The 21,517-nt window shown below is 39.3% G+C and overlaps 1 protein-coding gene across 1 annotated transcript; it reads left to right on the forward strand.

Moving 5' to 3' along the window:
- The first annotated feature begins 1,846 nt into the window (after positions 1–1,846).
- LOC129837280 (sialic acid-binding Ig-like lectin 14) lies at positions 1,847–21,277 on the forward strand. Its single transcript, XM_055903309.1, is given in 10 exon segments — positions 1,847–2,052; positions 4,595–4,742; positions 4,922–5,308; positions 5,617–5,937; positions 6,184–6,441; positions 6,725–6,850; positions 10,988–11,003; positions 19,802–19,873; positions 20,626–20,719; positions 20,873–21,277. Coding segments are annotated over 9 exon segments (1,740 nt in total). The 5' UTR covers positions 1,847–2,052; positions 4,595–4,681.
- The last annotated feature ends 240 nt before the right edge of the window (positions 21,278–21,517 follow it).

Genomic DNA, 21,517 nt, shown 5'->3' on the forward strand with positions numbered 1-21,517 from the left:
TGACAAATGCAAAAACACAACAGGGCGGAACAAGGACACAGAGCAGCTAACCTCAAACAAGAATCCGACAAAGACAGAAGCAGAAAACAGAGGGAGAAATAGGGACTCAAATCAGAGGGCAAAATAGGGGACAGGTGTGAAAGAGTAAATAAGGTCGTTAGGAGAATGAGAACCAGCTGGGAGCAAGAACGGAACGATAGAGAGAGAGAGCGGGAGAGGGAAAAAGGGAGGAGGAGAGAGAGGAATAGAAAGAGGGAAAGAACCTAATAAGACCAGCAGAGGGAAGCACAGGGACAAGACATGAAGATCAAAGACAAAACATGACAGTTTGTGGAAGAAAAAAAATCTAATATGTTCCTGATTTTGAATAAGGTATGAAATCATCACAAAATACACAATTTTTTCAAAAGTATGTCGAAACCCCTTCAAATTAGTGGATTCGGCTATTTCAGCCACACCTGTTTCTGACAGATGTATAAAATTGAGCACACAGTCATGCATTCTCCATAGACAAACATTGGCAGCAGAATGGCCTAACTGAAGAGCTGAGTGACTTTCAACGTGGCACTGTCATAGGTTTCATATTTCCAACAAGTAATTTCCTACATTTCTGCCCTGCTAGAGCTGCCCTGTCGACTATAAGTGCTGTTATTGTGAAGTGGAAATGTCTAGGAGCAACAATGGCTCAGCCGCAAATTGGTAGGCGTGTAGCGCTTAAAATTGTCTGTCCTCGGATGCAACACTCACTACCGAGTTCCAAACTGCCTCAGAAAGCAGCGTCAGCACAAGAACTGTTCATCGGGAGCTTCATGAAATGGGTTTCCATGGCCAAGCAGCCGCACACAAGCCTAAAATCACCATGTGCAATGCCAAGAGTCGGTTGGAGTGGCGTAAAGCTCGCCACCATTGGACTCTGAAGCAGTGGAAACGCTTTCTCGGGAGTAATGAATCATGCTTCACCATCTGGTAGTCCGACGGACATATCTGGGTTTGGCGGATGCCACTAGAACGCTACCTGCCCCAATGCATAATGCCAACTGTAAAGTTTGGTGGAGGACAAATAATGGCCTGGGGCTGTTTTCATTGTTCGGGCCATGCCCCTTAGCTCCAGTGAAGGGAAAGCTTTACGCTACAGCATACAATGACATTCTAGATGATTCTGTGCATCCAACTTTGTGGAAACAGTTTGGGGAAGGCCCTTTCCTTCTTCAGCATGACAATGCCCTCATGCACCACGAGAGGTCCGTACAGAAATGGTTTGTCGAGATCAGGGTGGAAATAGTTGACTGGCCTGCACAGAGCCCTGACCTCAACTTTTCAGTTACTGCCTCAACGCTTTTAAACTCTAGGCTACCTGTCGCTCATAATAAATGCATTCAGCATGCTTGTGAGTTACTTAAGAATATGTCAGCGAATGTGTTTTTAACGCATATAAAGGGAAGTACCCTTTTTGCAAGCAGATCTTGCATATTGAGGAAACGACAACATCTTTCAGACCACAGAGGGGTTAAAAAAGAGAGAGAATATTGCAAGCGTATCTCTATCCAATGCAAGGCATTTTCCATATTATTCACATGTACTTGTTACAAACGGCCAATCTTGAAATATGTACACATTTTCTTGTATAAATCTGTCTTATAGTAAAATGAAACTGCATGTAAATATAAAAGGCATGGGTATTGCAGTGTGTGTTGGGATTGCAGTCTGTGGGTCAGTTGTTTGAGTACGGTGCTTGCAATGCCTGGGTTGTGGGTTTGATTCCCACGGGGGACCAATACAGGAAAAGGTACAAAAATGCATTGACTCACTACTGTAAGTTTCTCTGGATATGAGTGTCTGCTAAATGACTTAAATGTTAACCAAGTTGGTTTGATGGGTAGGTTGATTATGGTCTATATACAGTATGGCTGGGCGGTATACAGTACAGAGGGACTTCCTGGATTGCAGCACCAGGTCAGAGAGAGTAACAGACTGGGGACATGAAGTGACAGTTCACACCCATCAGAGACACACAGGGCTCCTGATCAACAGGAGGAGAGAGCACACAGAGAGGTAATGTGCTGATTCAGTCTAACTTTCTGCATGGATCGAAAGACAAGCTATTGAACCATTATATAGTTTGGTTTTGTTACATTGAATGACTGTTAAAACTTGATTATGACTACTTAATGTAATGGTAATTTTCTATTAATCCTTTATGGCATTACAACACATTGCTTCAAAAGGCTTTATATACAGTTGAAGTCAGAAGTTTACATAGACCTGCGCAAAATACATTTAAACTCAGTTTTTCACAATTCCTGACATTTAATCATAGTACAAATTCCCTGTCTTAGGTCAGTTAGGATCACCACTTTATTTTAAGAATGTGAAATGTCACAATAATAGCAGAGAGAATTATTTATTTCGGCTTTTATTTCTTTCATCACATTCCCAGTGGGTCAGAAGTTTACATACACTGAATTAATATTTGGTAGCATGGACTTTAAATTGTTTAACTTGGGTCAAACCTTTCGGGTAGCCTTCCACAAGCTTCCCACAATAAGTTGGGTGAATTTTGGCCCATTCCTTCTGACAGAGATGGTGTAACTGAGTCAGGATTGTAGGCCTCCATGCTCGCACATGCTTTTTCAGTTCTGCCCACACATTTTCTATAGAATTGAGGTCAGGGCTTTGTGATGGCCACTCCAATACCGTGACTTTGTTGTCCTTAAGCCATTTTGCCACAACTTTGGAAGTATGCTTGGGGTCATTGTCCATTTGGAAGCCCCGTTTGCGACCAAGCTTTAACTTCCTGACTGATGTCTTGAGATGTTGCTTCAATATAACCACATTATTTTCCCTCCTCATGATGCCATCTATTTTATGAAGTGCACCAGTCCCTCCTGCAGCAAAGCACCCCCACAACATGATGCTGCCACCCCCGTGCTTCACGCTTAGGATGGTGTTCTTCAGCTTGCAAACATCCCCCTTTTTTCTCCAAACATAACGATGGTCATTATGGCCAAACAGTTCTATTTTTATTTCATCAGACCAGAGGACATTTCTCCAAAAGTACAATCTTTGTCCCCATGTGCAGTTGCAAACCCCGCTTTTTTTTATGGCAGTTTTGGAGCAGTGGCTTCTTCCTTGGAGCAGCGGCAGACTTTCAGGTTATGTTGATATAGGACTTGTTTTACTTTGGATATAGATACTTTTGTACCTGTTTTCCTCCAGCATCTTCACAAGGTAATTTGCTGTTGTTCTGGGATTGATTTGCACTTTTTGCACCAAAGTACATTAATCTTTAGGAGACAGAACGCATCTCCTTCCTGAGCGGTATGACGGCTGGGTGGTCCCATGGTGTTTATACTTGTGTACTATTGTTTGTACAGATGATCGTGGTTCGTTCAGGCGTTTGGAAATTGCTCCCAAGGATGAACCAGACTTGTGGAGGTCTTGGCTGATTTCTTTTGATTTTCCCATGATGTCAAGCAAAGAGGCACTGAGTTTGAAGGTAGGCCTTGAAATACATCCATCCTCCAATTGACTCAAATGATTTCAATCAGCCTATAAGAAGCTTCTAAAGCCATGACATGATTTTCTGGAATTTTGCAAGCTGTTTAAAGGCCTAGTCAACTTAGTGTATGTAAACTTCTGACCCACTGGAATTGTGATACGGTGAAGTAAGTGAAATAATCTGTCTGTAAACAATTGTTGGAAAGATTACTTGTGTCATCCACAAAGTAGATGTCCTAACCGACTTGCCAAAACTATAGTTTGTTAACAAGAAATTTGTGGAGGTGTTGAAAAACAAATTTTAATGACTCCAACCTAAGTGTGTGTAAACCTCCGACTTCAACTGTAGCTTATGCATAAAGATTTATGAATGCAGTTAAAGATATTTTGGAGCAGTTATTAACGCTTATGCTGGGCATTATAATGTTTTATAAGGAGTCACTCATAAGGAGTTATAAATGTGCTTGGAATGCATTAAGAAGAAGGCGCTCATAGGAACTGAGTGTCACACAGCTAGGAGTGGTGGGTGTGGAGTCAGGCGCAGAGAGCAGAGGATAATGGGGAAAAACAAACTTTATTACGGTGTCCAAAAGTAACGCCAAAAACGACAGGCGAAAATAGATATGTCCAACCCAAAACTGGACACCAAACAGTCAGTGAACATAAACGCAACCAACATAGACAAACAGAGAACAAGCCCGCACAAAAGCAGGCGGGCCTAACAGGCTTAAATAGCCCTGAAACAAAACTCAAACAAGAAACAGGTGCAACCAATAAGACATAACAAACAGAAAAGGAAAAGGGGATCGTTGGCAGCTAGTAGACCGGCGACGACCGCCGAGCGCCACCCGAACAGGCAGCGGAGCCACCTTCGGTGGAAGTCGTGACACTGAGACCATACATTTTTCTTTGACATACTCTCTAGGCATTACAGCAAAATACGTCTTAGTTGATTAAACATGCTATACGACGGTTGTTATGAATGACACTGTAGCACTCATAAAGATGTAATGAAACATTAATATCGGATGTGTATTGCTATATGTTGTTATTATCACAACACCATTTCATGTTCTATTTCACACCTGTGCTCCAGACCAGTAGACACCGTCAGAGATAGTGACAATAAGAGAAAGAGGAAAGAGACCCCGTGTGATTGATTCATCAAGGCAGTGGAGGCAGGATGTGGGTCCTCATCTCGGCAGCTCTACTTCTCTCTCTGACAGAGAGAGCCACATGCAACGGTAACGTCCCTTTTATCACAACTAATGTTGATATGATAATCATAAGTAGATGTGGTAGTAGTAGTGGTTTGGCAAATATCTCAGTAGACATTATCTCATAAAAAATGTTTACGAACAAGTGAAGTAGTATCCAAGTGCTTTCTGTATTACTCATGACTGTATTCATTTCCCTCCATCAGGACAGCAACAACCACCACCAACAACACCATCACCCTGGACCATCACCTTCAGTCCAGCAGAAATAACAGCAGAGAAGGGACTATGTGCTGTTATTTCATGTACTTTCACTCACCCTGATAACATCAAAACTACCCCTGCAATATGGTTCAAGTGCCTTACAAATGGCAAATGTGATAAGGATAAAAAGATAATTTTCCACTCTGAAACTCCCCATAAAGCTCAGGAGGATTTTAAACAGAGAGTGTCTCTACTAGAGGCTGATCTGACAAAGAAGAACTGTAGTGTGATCATCAACGACATCAGAGAGAATGATGCTGGAGAGTATCAATTCAGAACGTTAGGAGGATCATTTACATACCCACAGAAAATGAAAATCACAGTGACAGGTACAACATGACTATTACGCTCAGTTACATTGACATGACTATTACTGTAGTTAGTTATGTACACTGACTGTAACATACAGGTACATACCTCCAATTCACAAATGCCAAGATTCCCCTCCCCAAGTCTCCCTTTCCAAAGTCTGCTTTTTTCTAAACAATGGTGGAATTTTGGGGGGCATTATTTGGAGCAGTTTAATTAACATGGGTAGCATAGTTAGGATAATGTTACACTGTGTCTGATTCTGTTTCTCTGATGTCTGGTACACAAATGTAAAACTCACTTCTGTGTTTGTATTTCCTGCCTCCAGCTCTGACCCAGAAGCCCTCAGTGTTGACTCCTCCTCTGACAGAGGGAGAACCAGCTACTCTGACCTGCACCGCCCCGGGGATCTGCTCTGGAACTCCTCCTAACATCACATGGACATGCAGAGGAACAGGAGACAACATCACTGAGCTCAGAGACAACACCACCATACAGATTAGAGAGGACCTGACCCATGTGACAACAACCCACTTCTCAACGTTGACCTTTACCCCCTCAGCTGAACACCACAACATGATGGTTACGTGTCAAGTAACCTTCCAGAAAAAATATCAAATTGAAGAGACAGTAACTTTGAATGTGACATGTGAGTACCACCTATCCTACATTGTACATGAAACACCTTATTCCAGAGAATCTTTGAAACTTAGGAATAACCTTGATAATAAGCAAATTATACAGTATGAAGGCTCCACCTGCAGTTATGTCATGGCTTTGACTTTTTCCCTTTTTAATCATGATCCATTGCTATTAGTCCCTCAACCAACATAGTCTGAATTTAGTGTATGTTTAAAAATAAATGTGTACAATTAGAAACTCTTTGCACTTAAAGATGTGAAAGACCCCCAAATAACTGGAAATGAAATGGTGAAGGAGGATGGTACCCTGGATCTGACCTGCAGTGTTAACAGTTACCCTCCATCTGACATCACTTGGAGTAAGAACGGGACAAGTGCCCCACTTCAGAATTACAGGGAAAATGCTGCTCTCACCATCTCCAATGTGACAAGAGAACATGCTGGGGAGTATGTGTGTACAGTTAGACACCTTAACAGGACGTTGACAGCTTCCATTGTTGTCACTGTGATGTGTAAGTACAAACTGGACTGAAATATACAAACTCATGTCATATTTTATGATCTGGAATTACTCTGGCATGTTTTTAGCATCAATCTATCACTGATATCTCTCTCTTCACTGTCTTTTTCCAGACCTTCCTGTGATTCTTCCTGGCTCTGGGTGTGTGGACCAGGCAGAGGTCATGACCTGTGTGTGTGTCAGTCAGGGGGTTCCCTTACCCCTCATAGAGTGGCCACTGCTGGAGCTCAACACAGAGAGGTGCAGCCCCACTACGTCAGTGTTGGGTTCCTCAGTGAACAGCACCATCAGCCTGACTGTTGGAAACCACAACAACATCACTGTGGAATGTGTCAGCAGAAATGTTGTGGGTGTAGTGAGAGAGAAGCTGCAGGTCACGCAAAAAGGAGGGAAACAGAGAGGTGCTATAATTTAAAGACAAAACATGGAAAACATTATTTTCTGTAGACCGATTGCAATTGTGTGGTGTGGTTATTGCAAGAGTTCTAGGACTGCTCTGATGATACTGTTTCTCTCTTCATATATTGTAGATCTTTCTGAAGGATGCGGGAATGTAGTTCTCCCCTGGACCATAGCTGGTGTGTCTCTCAGTGTGACTGTAGCCCTTCTCATCTACCTGTCTACAAATGCTTACATACGGTAGGATCATTTTCACTTATAGCACAATAGAGACAAAATGAGGATAGTTATATTTCTTATTTTCTGCCAATGTATTTCACACCTGGTTCATAAATGTATTTTTTACATGTAATGGAAACTTTATTTCTCAAAGTATCTGTTATAAGCCCAGACACTGTCTGATAAGATGCATACTACAGGCCTAGATTTACTTTCTCTGAGTGCTAGAAGTAACTTAACCCACCACTTGGTTTTTTCTTGTGGTTCTCAAAGGATGCAAGGTAAGAATGTGAAGCCAAAAGAAGAGGAGAGTACCTACATCTCATTGGATAAAAAAGACACGTCTCAGGAAGAGTATGAGGTCATTGCCAGGCGTCCAAGATGATTGCGCACCTGTTCTCCACCCACTCCTAAGCTTATGATGAGAGTTTTCAGTAGACTGAGATCATTTTCATGTAAAACAATTTACACTTATCGTCTTTAAAAAAATATATTTTTATTTTATTTTTTAGGGGTGGATCAGCTTAATATTGAGGAAACAATGTTGCTTCCAATGTAATTGTCTGCATAATTTCCAATCCCCCATATTTTTTTGGTAAATATATATATCCATACACGCATGCATACATATACACATATATACATACTAGAGGTCGACCGATTATGATTTTTCAATATTGGAGGACAAAAAAAGCCGATATCGATTAATCGTCCGATTTATAAAAATAAAAATAAAAATATATATATATATATATTGTCACGTTCCTGACCTGTTTTCCTTCGTTATGTATTTGTTTTAGTTGGTCAGGGCGTGAGTTGGGTGGGTTGGTCTAGGTTTGTTTTTCTATGTTGGGATTTTTGTGTTTGGCCTGGTATGATTCTCAATCAGAGACAGGTGTGTTCATTTTTCCCTGATTGAGAGTCATACTAAGGCAGCCAGGGTTTCACTGGGTTTTTGTGGGTGTTTGTTTCCTGTGTCAGTGTTTGGGCCACACAGGACTGTTTTCAGGTTAGTCACGTTTGTAGAGTTTCGTAATTTGTAGTGTTTGTTGTTTGTTCATTAAAGCATGAATACCTACTACTCCGCATCTTGGTCCAATCCATGCTCCTCCTCGTCTGAGGAGGAGAACGACTACGACAACCTTAACATATATACTGTATATCATACACACACACACACACATTTTTGTAATAATGACAATTGCAACAATACTGAATGAACAATGAACACTTTTATTTTAACTTAATATAATACATAAATACACACACGCACACAGCTCTGAAGTGACAATGATACTGAAGAGTCTGCTTAGGAGACAAAAACTCTCAACTGTTTGAATAAAAATGTTGTTTAAGTTACTTGTGATGAATGTTGAAAACAAAAACTTTAATTTCTATATGCAGGAAATCCTATTTTAATAATGGGCATGGTAAGAATTGACAACCAAAGTGCGAGTCATAATTCCCATGACACCTAGCAAAATCTGAAAAGCGGTTCCTTCATTTATTCCATAGGATATTTTTAGATTCACTTAAAATAAGGTCTGTGTTTCGTGTAGGCTTACACCACCTTGCCAATTTTATAACTGTGTAGATATCCATAGGACAATGTAACTCCGATCAATATTGGCTAAATATAAGCGAAGATGAAAAAAAATTGTAGAGTGGATTTATGAAAATATGTTGACAAACGTTACCTTATCCTAGTGAGATTTACACGGGTATCAAAACGTCGAGGCGGTTTAAGCCTGCACGAAACACAGACCTTATTTGAAGTAGATCAAGACATTCTCTATGGAAGACATGAACGGTAAAATAACGAAGGAACCCCTTTCAAATTCAGCCGCAATTTATTACAGGAATTATAACGATTCAACTATTTCTCTCTAAACCATATACCTTTGACTAATCAGGAAACTATCACCTCAAAAACAAAACGTTTATTCCGTTCCGTATTTTATCTAACGGGTGGCACCCATGAGTCTAAATATTCCTGTTACATTGCACAACCTTCAATGTTGTCATAATTACGTAAAGTTCTGGCAAATTAGTTCGCAAAGAGCCAGGCATATACCCTGACTCTGCGTGCAATGAACACAAGAGAAATGACACAATTTCACCTGGTTAATATTGCCTGCTAACCTGGATTTATTTTAGCTAAATATGCAGGTTTAAAAATATATACTTGTGTATTGATTTAAGAAAGGCATTGATGTTTATGGTTAAGTACACATTGGAGCAATGACAGTCATTAATTGATTGTTTTTTATAAGATAAGTTTAATGCTAGCTAGCAACTTACCTTAGCTTACTGAATTCGCTAACAGACAGGCTCCTCGTGGAGTGCATTGTAACCAATGCAAGATTGGTTCCCCCGAGCCGACAAGGTAAAAATCTGTCGTTCTGCCCTTCCTAGGCCATCATTGAAAATAAGAATGTGTTCTTAACTGACTTGCCTAGTTAAATAAAGATTAAATAAAGGTATAAAAAAAATGAAATAATAATAATAATAAATCGGCAAATCGGCGCCCAAAAATACCGATTTCCGATTGTGGGGAAAACTTGAAATCGGCCTGATTAATCGGAATGGCCGATTAATCGGGCCGATTTCAAGTTTTCATCACAATCGGAAATTGGTATTTTTGGGCGCCGATTTGCCGATTTATTATTATTATTATTATTTTTTTACACCTTTATTTAATCTTTATTTAACAAAATAAATAAAATACAGATTTCCGATTGTGATGAAAACTTGAAATCGGCCCGATTAATTGGCCATTCCGATTAATCGGTCGACCTCTAATACATACACATACCTACATAGACATACTTTTTTAAAGAATATACCTTTGTTATTATTCCCCGCAAACTCTACCACCGATCCCCCAATTGGAGTAAACTAATAAACACTTCTGCTTTTACCTTCAATTTATACATCTTATACACATTTTACAGACACAGTCTACTTTACAATAGTTCTCTCTTGTTTGTTTTTAGTCCTTCCTCTATTTCTGATGTTCATCCAGTTTGATTTATATTTGTAACTATGCTACCTACTAGCCTACCTGGTTAAATAAAGGTGAAATAAAAAAAATAAAAAATAAAAATTTCACAAAAGTTCCGAACCTATATACATTTTACAGATCCCGTATGCTTTACATTGTTGATCTTTTTATTAGTCCCACCCTTCAGCTCCATTCAACCCCTCCTATCTATCTCTCAAGATCATCCATTTAGGATTTCTATTTGCCATATATTTTTCATCTGTGCTGTGATGCTTCACAAAATAATTGAACCTTCCTATTCTCATAGCTTCTACAGATTGTAAATTAAAAATAAACATTTCTGCTAAAATAATTATTATTATATTATTGATTGATTGACTATGGCTTTTCAAATCACCCAGTATTGCTATCTGTAGCATTAGTTCTAGGCAAATATTGCAATTCTTCAGCCATTCCTGGGCCTGTGACCAAAAACGAGCTACATATGGACAATACCAAAATAAATGATCTAATGACTGCCTCCTCACAGCAGAATCTGCAGAGCTGGGAAGATTGTATCCCCCATAAATATAACATTCTACTAGTTGCAAGAATTTTGTATAGTAATTTAAATAGAAAAATTTGAAGTTTTGAATCCGGCGTTGTTTTGCGTATCAATTCATAAACCATGTGCCATGGAATGGGTATATCGAAAATCTCTTCCCAACTATTTTGCAATTTATATGGAACAGCTGTAAGTTTTTTGGTCCTTAAATGAAATTGGTATATATTTTTATTTATCACACTTTTCTTTAACCATTTATGTTCTTTAATACAGGGCCGACATACAAGTTCCTTACTTTTCCCCCCTTCTACTTGCCTCTTCCATTTTTGTGGTAATGCTGCAATTAATTGGTTGTAATTTTGGGGAGAGTAGACATTTCCATGTCTGTGTTAGCTGCATGTGTGACATAACTCCACCGGTCCTATTTATGATATCATTCACTAAAATTATACCTTTTGTAAATATTTTTTCGATAAATACAGTTTTTTTAATCAATTAGTATATTTGAATTTAAACACAATATTTGTTGTACTATTTGTTCCGTCCTTTCAGGTGGATTAAACTGAAATTGCAACCAACTTTCTAAGGCTTGTTTAAAAAATAAAGATATTTTGGAGATTATTTCCTTTTCAAACAACCGAAAGTGAGCAGGTGTAATCTGAATAAAGGGGAAAAGGCCCTTCTTGAATATAGGATGAGACATTCGTACCAATTGACTAGAGAACCAGTTTGGATTTAAGTATAACTTTTGTATGACTGATGCCGTTAGTGAGAGGTCTAATGCTTTAATATTTAATAATTTCTGCCCTCCGAATTCATATTCGTTATATAAATAGGCCCTTTTAATTTTATCTGGCTTGGCCTTCCAAATAAAATGTAATATTTTTTGTTCATATCATTTAAAAAGCAGGTCACTAGGTGTAAGCAAAACCATAAGCAAATAGGTAAACTGTGATATAACTAAAGAGTTAATCAGGGTGATTTTTTCCACAAATAGACAGGTATTTTCCTTTCCATGGTAGCAAGATCTTATCTATTTTTGCTAACTTTCTATAAACATTTATTGGAGTGAGATCATTTCTTTCTTTTGGGATTTGTATACCGAGCATGTCCACATCTCCGTCAGACCATTTAATTGGTAAACTACATGGTAATGTAAAATGTGCATTTTTTAGTAATCCAATGCGTAATATGCTACATTTTTCATAATTTGTTTTTAATCCAGAGAGGATAGCAAAAGTATCTAGATCCTCTAAGAGGCTGTGAAGAGACTCTAATTGTGGTTTTAAAAGAAAACATGAATCCTCAGCGTACAATGACACCTTCGTTTTTAAGCCACGTATTTCTAACCCCTTAATATTATTGTTTGATCTAATCTTAACAGCTAACATTTCGATGGCAATAATAAATAGATATGCTGATAGTGGACAACCTTGTTTTACTCCTCTAGATAGTTTAAAACTTTCTGAGATGTAGCCATTATTTACTATTTTACACCTATGGTTACTATACATAACTGTAACCCATTTTATAAGAGATTCCCCAAAATTGAAATATTCTAGGCATTTATATATAAACTCCAGTCGTATCAAAAGCCTTTTATATAAACTCTACTTTATCAAAGAAGCCTTTTCAAAATCAGCTATGAAAACCAGGCCTGGTTTCCCCGATATTTCATAGTGTTCTATTGTTTCCAGTACTTGTCTTATATTATCTCCAATAGGTCCGTCCATTATCTCCAATAGGTCCGTCCATGTAAAAACCTGTTTGATTAGGATGAATAATATCTGACAATACTTTTTTAATTCTATGCGCCAAGCATTTGCTAGGATTTTTGCATCATAACACTGAAGTGTAAGAGGTCTCCAATTTTTTAAATGGACTGGATCTTTATATATACCACTTGGGTCCTGTTTCAGTAATAATGATATGAGACCTTCTTGTTGCGTGTCTGATAATCTACCATTTATATAGGAGTGGTTAAAACAAGCTAATAATGGTCCTTTGAGTATATCAAAAAAAGTTTTGTATACTTCCACTGGTATGCCATCCAGCCCTGGAGTTTTCCCATCCTTAAAGGCCCCAATTGCATCAAGCAGTTCCTCCTCTGTAATTTGGCCTTCACATGAGTCTTTCTGTACAGATGTTAATTTTACATTATTATCAGGGAAAAAAATCCATACAATAAGTTTCAGTTAGTGGAGATGGAGGAGCCTGAAACGAAAACATATTCTTAAAGTACTTTACTTCCTCTTTCAAAATATAATTTGGTGAATCATGCGTGACTCCATCGTTTGTGACAAGTTTTAATACATTTGTTTTGGTAGCATTTCTATATTGAAGATTGAAAAAGAATTTGGTGCATTTTTCCCCATATTCCATCCAGTTCACTTTATTTTTATAATATATTACACTGGATCTTTCTTGAATAAGTTCCTCCATTTCTTTTTGTTTTTCGTCTAACTTATTCTGTGCCTCTATGATACCGTTTTTATTGCTAACTGTACTGTTAGTCCTTCAATTTCCTTTGTTAATATGGACTCTTTTGATCTAAATTGCTTTTGTTTTATAGATGAGTACTGAATTGCATGGCCTCTAAAGGCACATTTAAAAGTGTCCCGTACAATAAGGGGATCTGCTGTACCTATGTTATGTCTGAAAAAGTCAGTTATAAATTCTTCTGTCCTAGTTCTAAACAATTTATCATCTAGTAGGCTTTGATGAAATTTCCAATATCCTCGCCCATGTGGAAATTCTGTAAGAGTAATATATATGCCAATTATGTGATGATCCGACCGCATTCTGTCCCCTATCAACACTTTTTAAACTTTTGGTGCCAGAGAGAATGGTATAAGAACGTAGTCAAGACGACTAGCTTGATTAAGCCTCCGCCGTGTATATCTCACTAGGTCAGGGTATTAAGCCTCCGCCATGTATATCTCACTAGGTCAGGGTATTTAAGTCTCCATATATCCACTAATTCCAATATATCCATGACATTCATGATTTCCTTAAGTGCCCGAGGGTGATAGTTTGTAGTGTGATTTCCTTTCCGGTCCATAGAGGTATTTAAGACCGTATTAAAATCTCCCACCATAATAATAGAGTCTAGTGTTGCTTGTAGAGTTGATAAATTCTTATATATATTTTCAAAGAAGCTTGGATCATCATTATTAGGACCGTATAGGTTAATAAGCCGTATCTGTTTATTGTCCAATAACATATTTAAAATAATCCATCTACCTTGAGAATCTGTTTGGACAATTTGCACATTTGGTTCAAAATTATTGTTAATTAAAACCATCACCCATTTTGAATTTCTTTGCCCATGGGAGAAGTATATTTCGCCCCCCCCAGTTCTTTTTCCACAAAACTTCATCTAAAACTGTTGAATGGGTTTCCTGTAAACAATAGATATTATATTCCTTCTCTTTTAGCCAGGTAAATACTGATTGTCTGTTCTTATTATCTGCTAAGCCATTACAATTGTAACTGGCTATACTTTACCATAATGAGACACAGCTTTCAATTTTTTTAAATCAAAATATATGTTTGTAAACATACCATTAAAAAGTAACATGATGATTGAGTGTCTATATAGCTGTACCATGATTTTGGCATTTCTACTAAGTAAACCTCCAATTGGTCCCTACTATTCCACCCGCTAAAAGCCCTCCTCATCCCGAGTTGGGTTGTCATCCCAATGCCCGGCAGACCACCCTCGACCCCCTGTATCCCATAACCCATAACCGACTGGGATCCATCGTTTGAAAAGAGCACACAGTGCCATTTACCCAATTGAAGTAGATCAACTGCCAAATGCATTTCCAACGCCCTCACCTCGATTTGTATTATACATAGCTGTGGATCATCCTCTATTGTCCCTAACATATTTTACTCCTTCGCAACAGTTGTGGGATACACACATACACATACACATACACCCACACACACTCAACCCTTACCCCCACACAACCATAAGCTTACTTTCTCAACAATTGCACCAACCGAGAGCCCAACTAAAGATAGATCTTGATTTACAAATGCACTCGCAGTTGCAGCAGCATGAGAAGGACTGCAAGACCGCACAAAAAATGGGCAAAATTTGAGTTTTTATTTACCATTGTCACATCCTAGATGATGGAGATCAAATGTACACCTTTTCCCTGAAACACCCACAATACAGTCATCCGTATTGACCATATTCCCAAGCATCTCCATGCAGTCCGACTTTGATTTTGTGCCACTAGGGTCACAATAATATACCCCTTCTCTGAATGTCCGAGTGTGACCCCCCCCCCATGGGTTACTACTGCTAGTGTTGCCAGCACTGCCACTGCCTGGGTGGGGGCACCCCACCGGAATCCCCACCGGCTAGGTACAAGTTCGTCAAGGTTCTCATTAGCAGCTTTGAGAATTTCTTTGTGTAGTATGCTCTCCCTTTAGGGGGCTTTGGCTTTGCATGACCAACCCTGCCAAGCAGGCTCAGAATCTTGAGGGGGCAGTGCTGCTCTTGGTCTCTGACCTCATTTGACTGCATACAGAACGCTGACAGCAGGCACATAAAACAGTTAGGGACTTCTCCTTAGTATCTGGGTCATTCAGGTGGGTGTCTAGGGTATAGGGTCATGGACCGTACCATTAAAATAGGATCATAAATAAATAATTAGGTATAATTTATTTTAAAAATGTAGTTCCCCATGGTAGGAAAATAATAAATCAAATGTATCATTTATTTTAAAACTGTTCCACCATGATAGGACAATAAATAAATAAGACGTATAATTCATTATTAAAGTATATCCATCATCTGAACAACATTGAAAGCCCTCTCATACCCCGGCTCACAGCAATACATTGGCTCTGGGATATGCAACCATTTAATTAGTTACTCAACTTTCCAAACATAACAAATAAAATAAAAAATAAACACACACCACACCATCCACACATACTGTGCCTCCTGTTTACTTAGTTTCTATCTTCACTATGTTGAATTAGTGCTTGTGTGTTCAATTAATTATATGTGAAGATATATAGAAAAGCTATATTTTTTATTGTATTGTTACAATCCATAACCGGGCTAGAATTGTGTTTATTTTCCTCATCTATGAGAACTTTGTAATTTTTAAAATAACCATGGAGTAGTCTTTGTGTCTCTGAACAACTGGTTATCAATATATAGTTTATCAACGACGAGAGCTACTCGTTTCGCTTTTAATCTATTTTCTTTCAAAATTGGATACAGAACTTTGCGCCGTTCTGCAATTTCCTTTGGAAACTGATCATTCATGCCAATTTTGGTCCCAGCAAGTCTTTTACCCAGGCTTTTAACCATTATTTTATCTTTAAATGAAGCAAATTTGGCAACGATTGGGCGTTCATACCTTTGGCCTCTCTGTCCGAATCGGTGTACACTTCAAATTGGATTTTGTCGATGACTTCGCGTGGGATCTGAAGCGCTGTAAGGAGGAACTCTCTAACTACAGATTCAGGAACTTCCCCTTCTTTCTCCTGGATACCTGTAAGTACCAGATTCTCTCTCATTGATCTAGTTTGTATGTCCAGTAAGGCTTCCCTCAGAACGGTGTTCTCCTTTTTAATTTCATTCATTTCGGTTTCAATCTTATTGACTGTCCCTTTTAGCTTGTGTGTTTCCTCCAATGTCACAGCTTTTTCATCACTCATCTCGTGGCTTGCCTTCAACTCTTTTATATTCTTACTAACTAATTCAAGTATACCCAGTTTGTCATTTATTGATTTTAACAGATCGGTTTCAACCTTTACCATTCCCGGTGGGGAAAATATTAAATCGTCTGTGTCTATAGAAGAGTCACGTTTGCGTTTTGAAATTGTTTCCCCTGTCTTACTCTCCGTCATGTTTAGGTGTTGCTTGTTTTCGTAATATTTATCGATAAATGTCTCTAGTTTTAAGATTTGTTTTGTGTTATTATCCAGATTGAAGGTTATCACCATCCAGATTATGTAGTGCTAATATTTTAGTCTAACTTGTCGATATTGAATATTACGTTTTATCTTGAGGTGCTCTACATAACTTCGTTCAGTCCGCCATTACCTTTACGTCCACCACGTCCAACACATTTTGGTTGAATCTGTATTATGTATTTCATGGAAATGTATTATAAATTTAAAAAAATCCCATACTTAAATTTTTTACAACTTTTGATAAACTATGTGAATCAAATATGGAGATATAATGATTCTTTGCACTATCATACTGAAATTGTACATTTGCTCATTGCACTTTGTGCATTGCTGTAGATTCCTTCACCTGCCAATTCTCTGACTTATATATATATATATTTCCATTCCATATTGTGGTTAAAAAAAAAGATGTGTGATGTAGTTACAGTAAACAATGAAGAGGTGGCATGAGATTAACTGTTAATTAAGTCATGTAGAAACTGTATGAAATAATATATACAGTCGTGGCCAAAATATTGGCATCCTTGCACTTTTTTCAAGTAACTCATAATTTTCCCTAAAAATAAGTTGGAATTGAACAAAGTATTTGGTCTCCACAGTTCTTTATTTCACTGTTAATATTACAGAACCTTTGTTTTTGATTCAGAACACAATATATTGATTTAAATCAGAAAATATACAAATGGCATTAACAAAATTATTGACACCCTAGACTTAATATTTGGTAGCACAGCCTTTGGTCAAAATAACTGCAATCAAGTGCTTCCTATAACCATCAATGAGCTTCCTGCACCTCTGTACTGGCAGTTTAGCCCACTCCTCTTGTGCAAACTGCTCCAGTTCTCCCAGATTAGAAGGGTGCCTTCTCCTCACTGTTGTTTTCAGATCTCTCCACAAGTGTTTAATGGGATGTAGATCTGGACTCATTGCTGGCCACTTCAAAACAGTCCAGCGTTTTGTCTTGAACCATTCCTGGGTGCTTTACCAAAAAGCTCTAATTTGGTCTCATCTGTACATAGAACATTCTCCCAGAAGGATTTTGGCATGTTCAGGTGTGTTTTGGCAAATTGCAATCGGGCTTTCTTATGTCTTTCTCTCAGCAGTGGGGTCTTCCTGGGTCTCATGCCATATAACCCCGTTTCATTGAGTTGGCGACGGATGGTGTGAGTTGAAACTGTCGTACCTTGTGTCTAAAGGTCAGCTTGAATCTTTGTGGCAGTTGACCAAGGTGCTTTCTCCACCAATCAAACAATCTTTCGCTGCAAATTTACATCAGGTTTTCTTTGGCGGCCACGTCCAGTGAGGTTGGCTACAGTGGCATGGGCCTTAAACTTCGTTGGGATAGGGGGTGGTATTTTGACGTCCGGATGAAAAGCGTGCCCAAAGTAAACTGCCTGCTACTCAGGCCCAGAAGCTAGGATATGCATATAATAGACAAACATATAGATTTGGATAGAAAACACTCTATAGTTTCTAAAACTGTTAAAATTATGTCTGTGAGTATAACATAACTTATTTGGCAGGCGAAACCCCGAGGACAAACCATCCAGGATTTTGTTGTTGTTGAGTTGACTGTTTTCAATTGTTTTTCTATGGGTAACTAGATTTATGAGGCACTTGGTTGCAGTTCCTATGGCTTCCACTAGATGTCAACAGTCTTTAGAAATTGGTTGATGTGTTTCCTTTGAGAAATGAAGAAGTACCGCTATTCAGAATGAGAATCAAGCCAAGTGTACTTTTTTGTTTGGTGCGTGCGACCTGTAGCTCACTCCACTTTGATTTTATCCGCTATTGAACACAGTATATTCCGTCTTAAATATTATCGATTATTTACGTTTTAGGATACCTAAGGATGGATTAGGAACGTTGTTTGAAATGTTTGGACAAAGTTTACAGGTAATTTATTACATCATTTGTAGTCATGTTGGGCGAGTTGGAACCCGTGTTTTTCTGAATCAAACGCGCCAAATAAATGGACATTTTAGGGATATAAAAAAGGAGTTTATCGAACAAAAGGACCATTTGTGATGTTTCTGGGACATATTGGAGTGCCAACAGAAGAAGATCTTCAAAGGTAAGGTATGAATTATATCGTTATTTCTGACTTTTGTGTCACCACCTGCCTGGTTGAAAATGATTGTTATGCATTTGTATGCTGGGCGCTGTCCTCAGATAATCGCATGGTTTGCTTTTGCCGTAAAGCCTTTTTGAAATCTGACACCACGGCTGGATTAACAAGAAGTTAAGCTTTATTTGGACATATTGCATGTGTAATTTCAAGAATGTTAAATATTTACAATTCTGTAGTTTGAATTTGGCGCCCTGCACTTTCTCTGGATGTTTGTCAGGTGGGACTAAACTCAGCAAAAAAAGAAACGTCCCTTTTTCAGGACCCTGTCTTTCAATGATAATTCGTAAAAATCCAAATAACTTCACAGATCTTCATTGTAAAGGGTTTAAACACTGTTTCCCATGCTTGTTCAATGAACCATGGACAATTAATGAACATGCACCTGTGGAACGGTCGTTAAGACACTAACAACTTACAGACGGTAGGCAATTAAGGTCACAGTTATGAAAACTTAGGACACTAAAGAGGCCTTTCTACTGACTCTGAAAAACACCAAAAGAAAGATGCCCAGGGTCCCTGCTCATCTGCTTGAACGTGCCATAGGCATGCTGCAAGGAGGCATGAGGACTGCAGATGTGGACAGGGCAATAAATTGCAATGTCCATACTGTGAGACGCCTAAGACAGCGCTACAGGGAGACAGGACGGACAGCTGATTGTCCTCGCAGTGGCAGACCACGTGTAACAACACCTGCACAGGATCGGTACATCCGAACATCACACCTGCGGGACAGGTACAGGATGGCAACAACAACTGCCCGAGTTAAACCAGGAACGCACAACCCCTTCATCAGTGCTCAGACTGTCCACAATAGGCTGAGAGAGGCTGGACTGAAGGCTTGTTGGCATGTTGTAAAGCAGGTTCTCATCAGACATCACCGGCAACAACGTCGCCTATGCGCACAAACCCACCGTCGCTGGACCAGACAGGACTGGCAAAAAGTGCTCTTCACCGACGAGTCGCGGTTTTATCTCACCAGGGGTGATGGTCGGATTCGCATTTATTGTCAAAGGAATGAGCGTTACACCGATGCCTGTACTCTGGAGCGGGATCGATTTGGAGCTGGAGGGTCCGTCATGGTCTTGGGTGGTATGTCACAGCGTCATCAGATTGAGCTTGTTGTCATTGCAGGCAATCTCAACCCTGTGCGTTACAGGGAAGACATCCTCCTCTCTCATGTGGTACCTTTCCTGCAGGCTCATCCTGACATGACCCTCCAGCATGACAATGCCACCAGCCATACTGCTCGTTCTGTGTGGGATTTCCTGCAAGACAGGAATGTCAGTGATCTGCCATGGCCAGCAAAGAGCCCGGATCTCTATCCCATTGAGCACGTCTGGGACCTGTTGGATCGGAGGGTGAGGGATAGGGCCATTCCCACCAAAAATGTCTGGGAACTTGCAGGTGCCTTGGTGGAAGAGTGGGGTAACATATCACAAGAAGTAACATCACACCAGCAAGAACTGGCTAATCTGGTGCAGTCCATGAGGAGGAGATGCACTGCAGTACTTACTGTAGCTGGTGGCCACACCAGATACTGACTGTTACTTTTGATTTTGACCACCCCTTTGTTCAGGGACACATTATTCCATTTCTGTCAGTCACATGTCTGTGGAACTTGTTCAGTTTATGTCTCAGTTGTTGAATCTTGTCATGTTCATACAAATATAGTTTGCTGAAAATAAACGCAGTTGACAGTGAGAGGTAAAAAGGTAAAAGGTCAGTGAAAGGTAAATGCATTCTATTACTGATGTACAGTTAGTGTTAACTGAGTGTTGTTTTTAAAATCAATTGCAGATTGTCTTTAGAAATTCATATTTACTATCAAGAGAATCAGATACGTTGTCAAATGCACCAACACCTTGCACGATAATGTAATGGACGTCCTTGCTAACTCCTCCAAAATATAGTTAAGGTGAAATTTAATTCATAATATTTTCCTTAGACATAAAGAGAGGACCCTAAAGGACTCAGACTCCAAAAGCCCTTTCATGAACCTGGAGATGATGGCATGTGAAGGCTAACAGGTGCAGTACCAGTTACATTCTTTATTCAGCTTTATCAACATTCAGTTAGCATTGACATGCCAATATGAGTTGATAAAACAGCATAAACAGTTCTGGGACCACCAAGCTAACCTAAGACTCCTAACACAGTTATTTGTGTAATGTACTCCATAGACAGATGAAGGACAGGCTGTGGGGTGTGAACAGACCCCTCTGCAGGTGGTGCTGAGGGAGGGAGCAGAAATCAGAGGGCCCCAGACCAGTGGAGCCACGGGGAAATTTGCAACAAGGGAAGAACCAAATGATGTGGACTACGCCAGAATCAACTACTCCCTGCTGAAGAAGAAGACTCCTGAGGAGGCAGAGAAGAAGACCACTACCACAGAGTCGAACTACGCTGAAATCAAATGAGAGAAGGAAGATGGAGGAGATGGGAGTGGAGTGATGGAGGAGGGGGTAGACGGGAAGGAGATGATGGGGAAGAATGAGGAGAAAGAGAACAGTAAGCCAGCAGCAGAGACATATGAGGATACAGCGCTTTACTCCACCGTCAAGGCTATTATGGGTGGTGGTGAGTGACAAAGCAATTTTCGCTAGAAACGTGGGGGATGGCATACAGTATTATACAGTCATGGGTTCTTATATCATTTTCTGAATCCAGATTGAAAGTTTTATGATGATACTGGGACTTTTGTTCAACTGAAACTACAGTAGTTAATAGTTTTGGTGTTGTTTCCTCATGTGCTGAATCCAGTTTGAATGTTTTATGAAAGTACAGAGACTTTGTATAATAACTGAAACTACTGTAATTAGTAGCTT

Source organism: Salvelinus fontinalis, chromosome 38, assembly GCF_029448725.1.
Source record: "Salvelinus fontinalis isolate EN_2023a chromosome 38, ASM2944872v1, whole genome shotgun sequence".
Classification (NCBI taxonomy): domain Eukaryota; kingdom Metazoa; phylum Chordata; class Actinopteri; order Salmoniformes; family Salmonidae; genus Salvelinus; species Salvelinus fontinalis.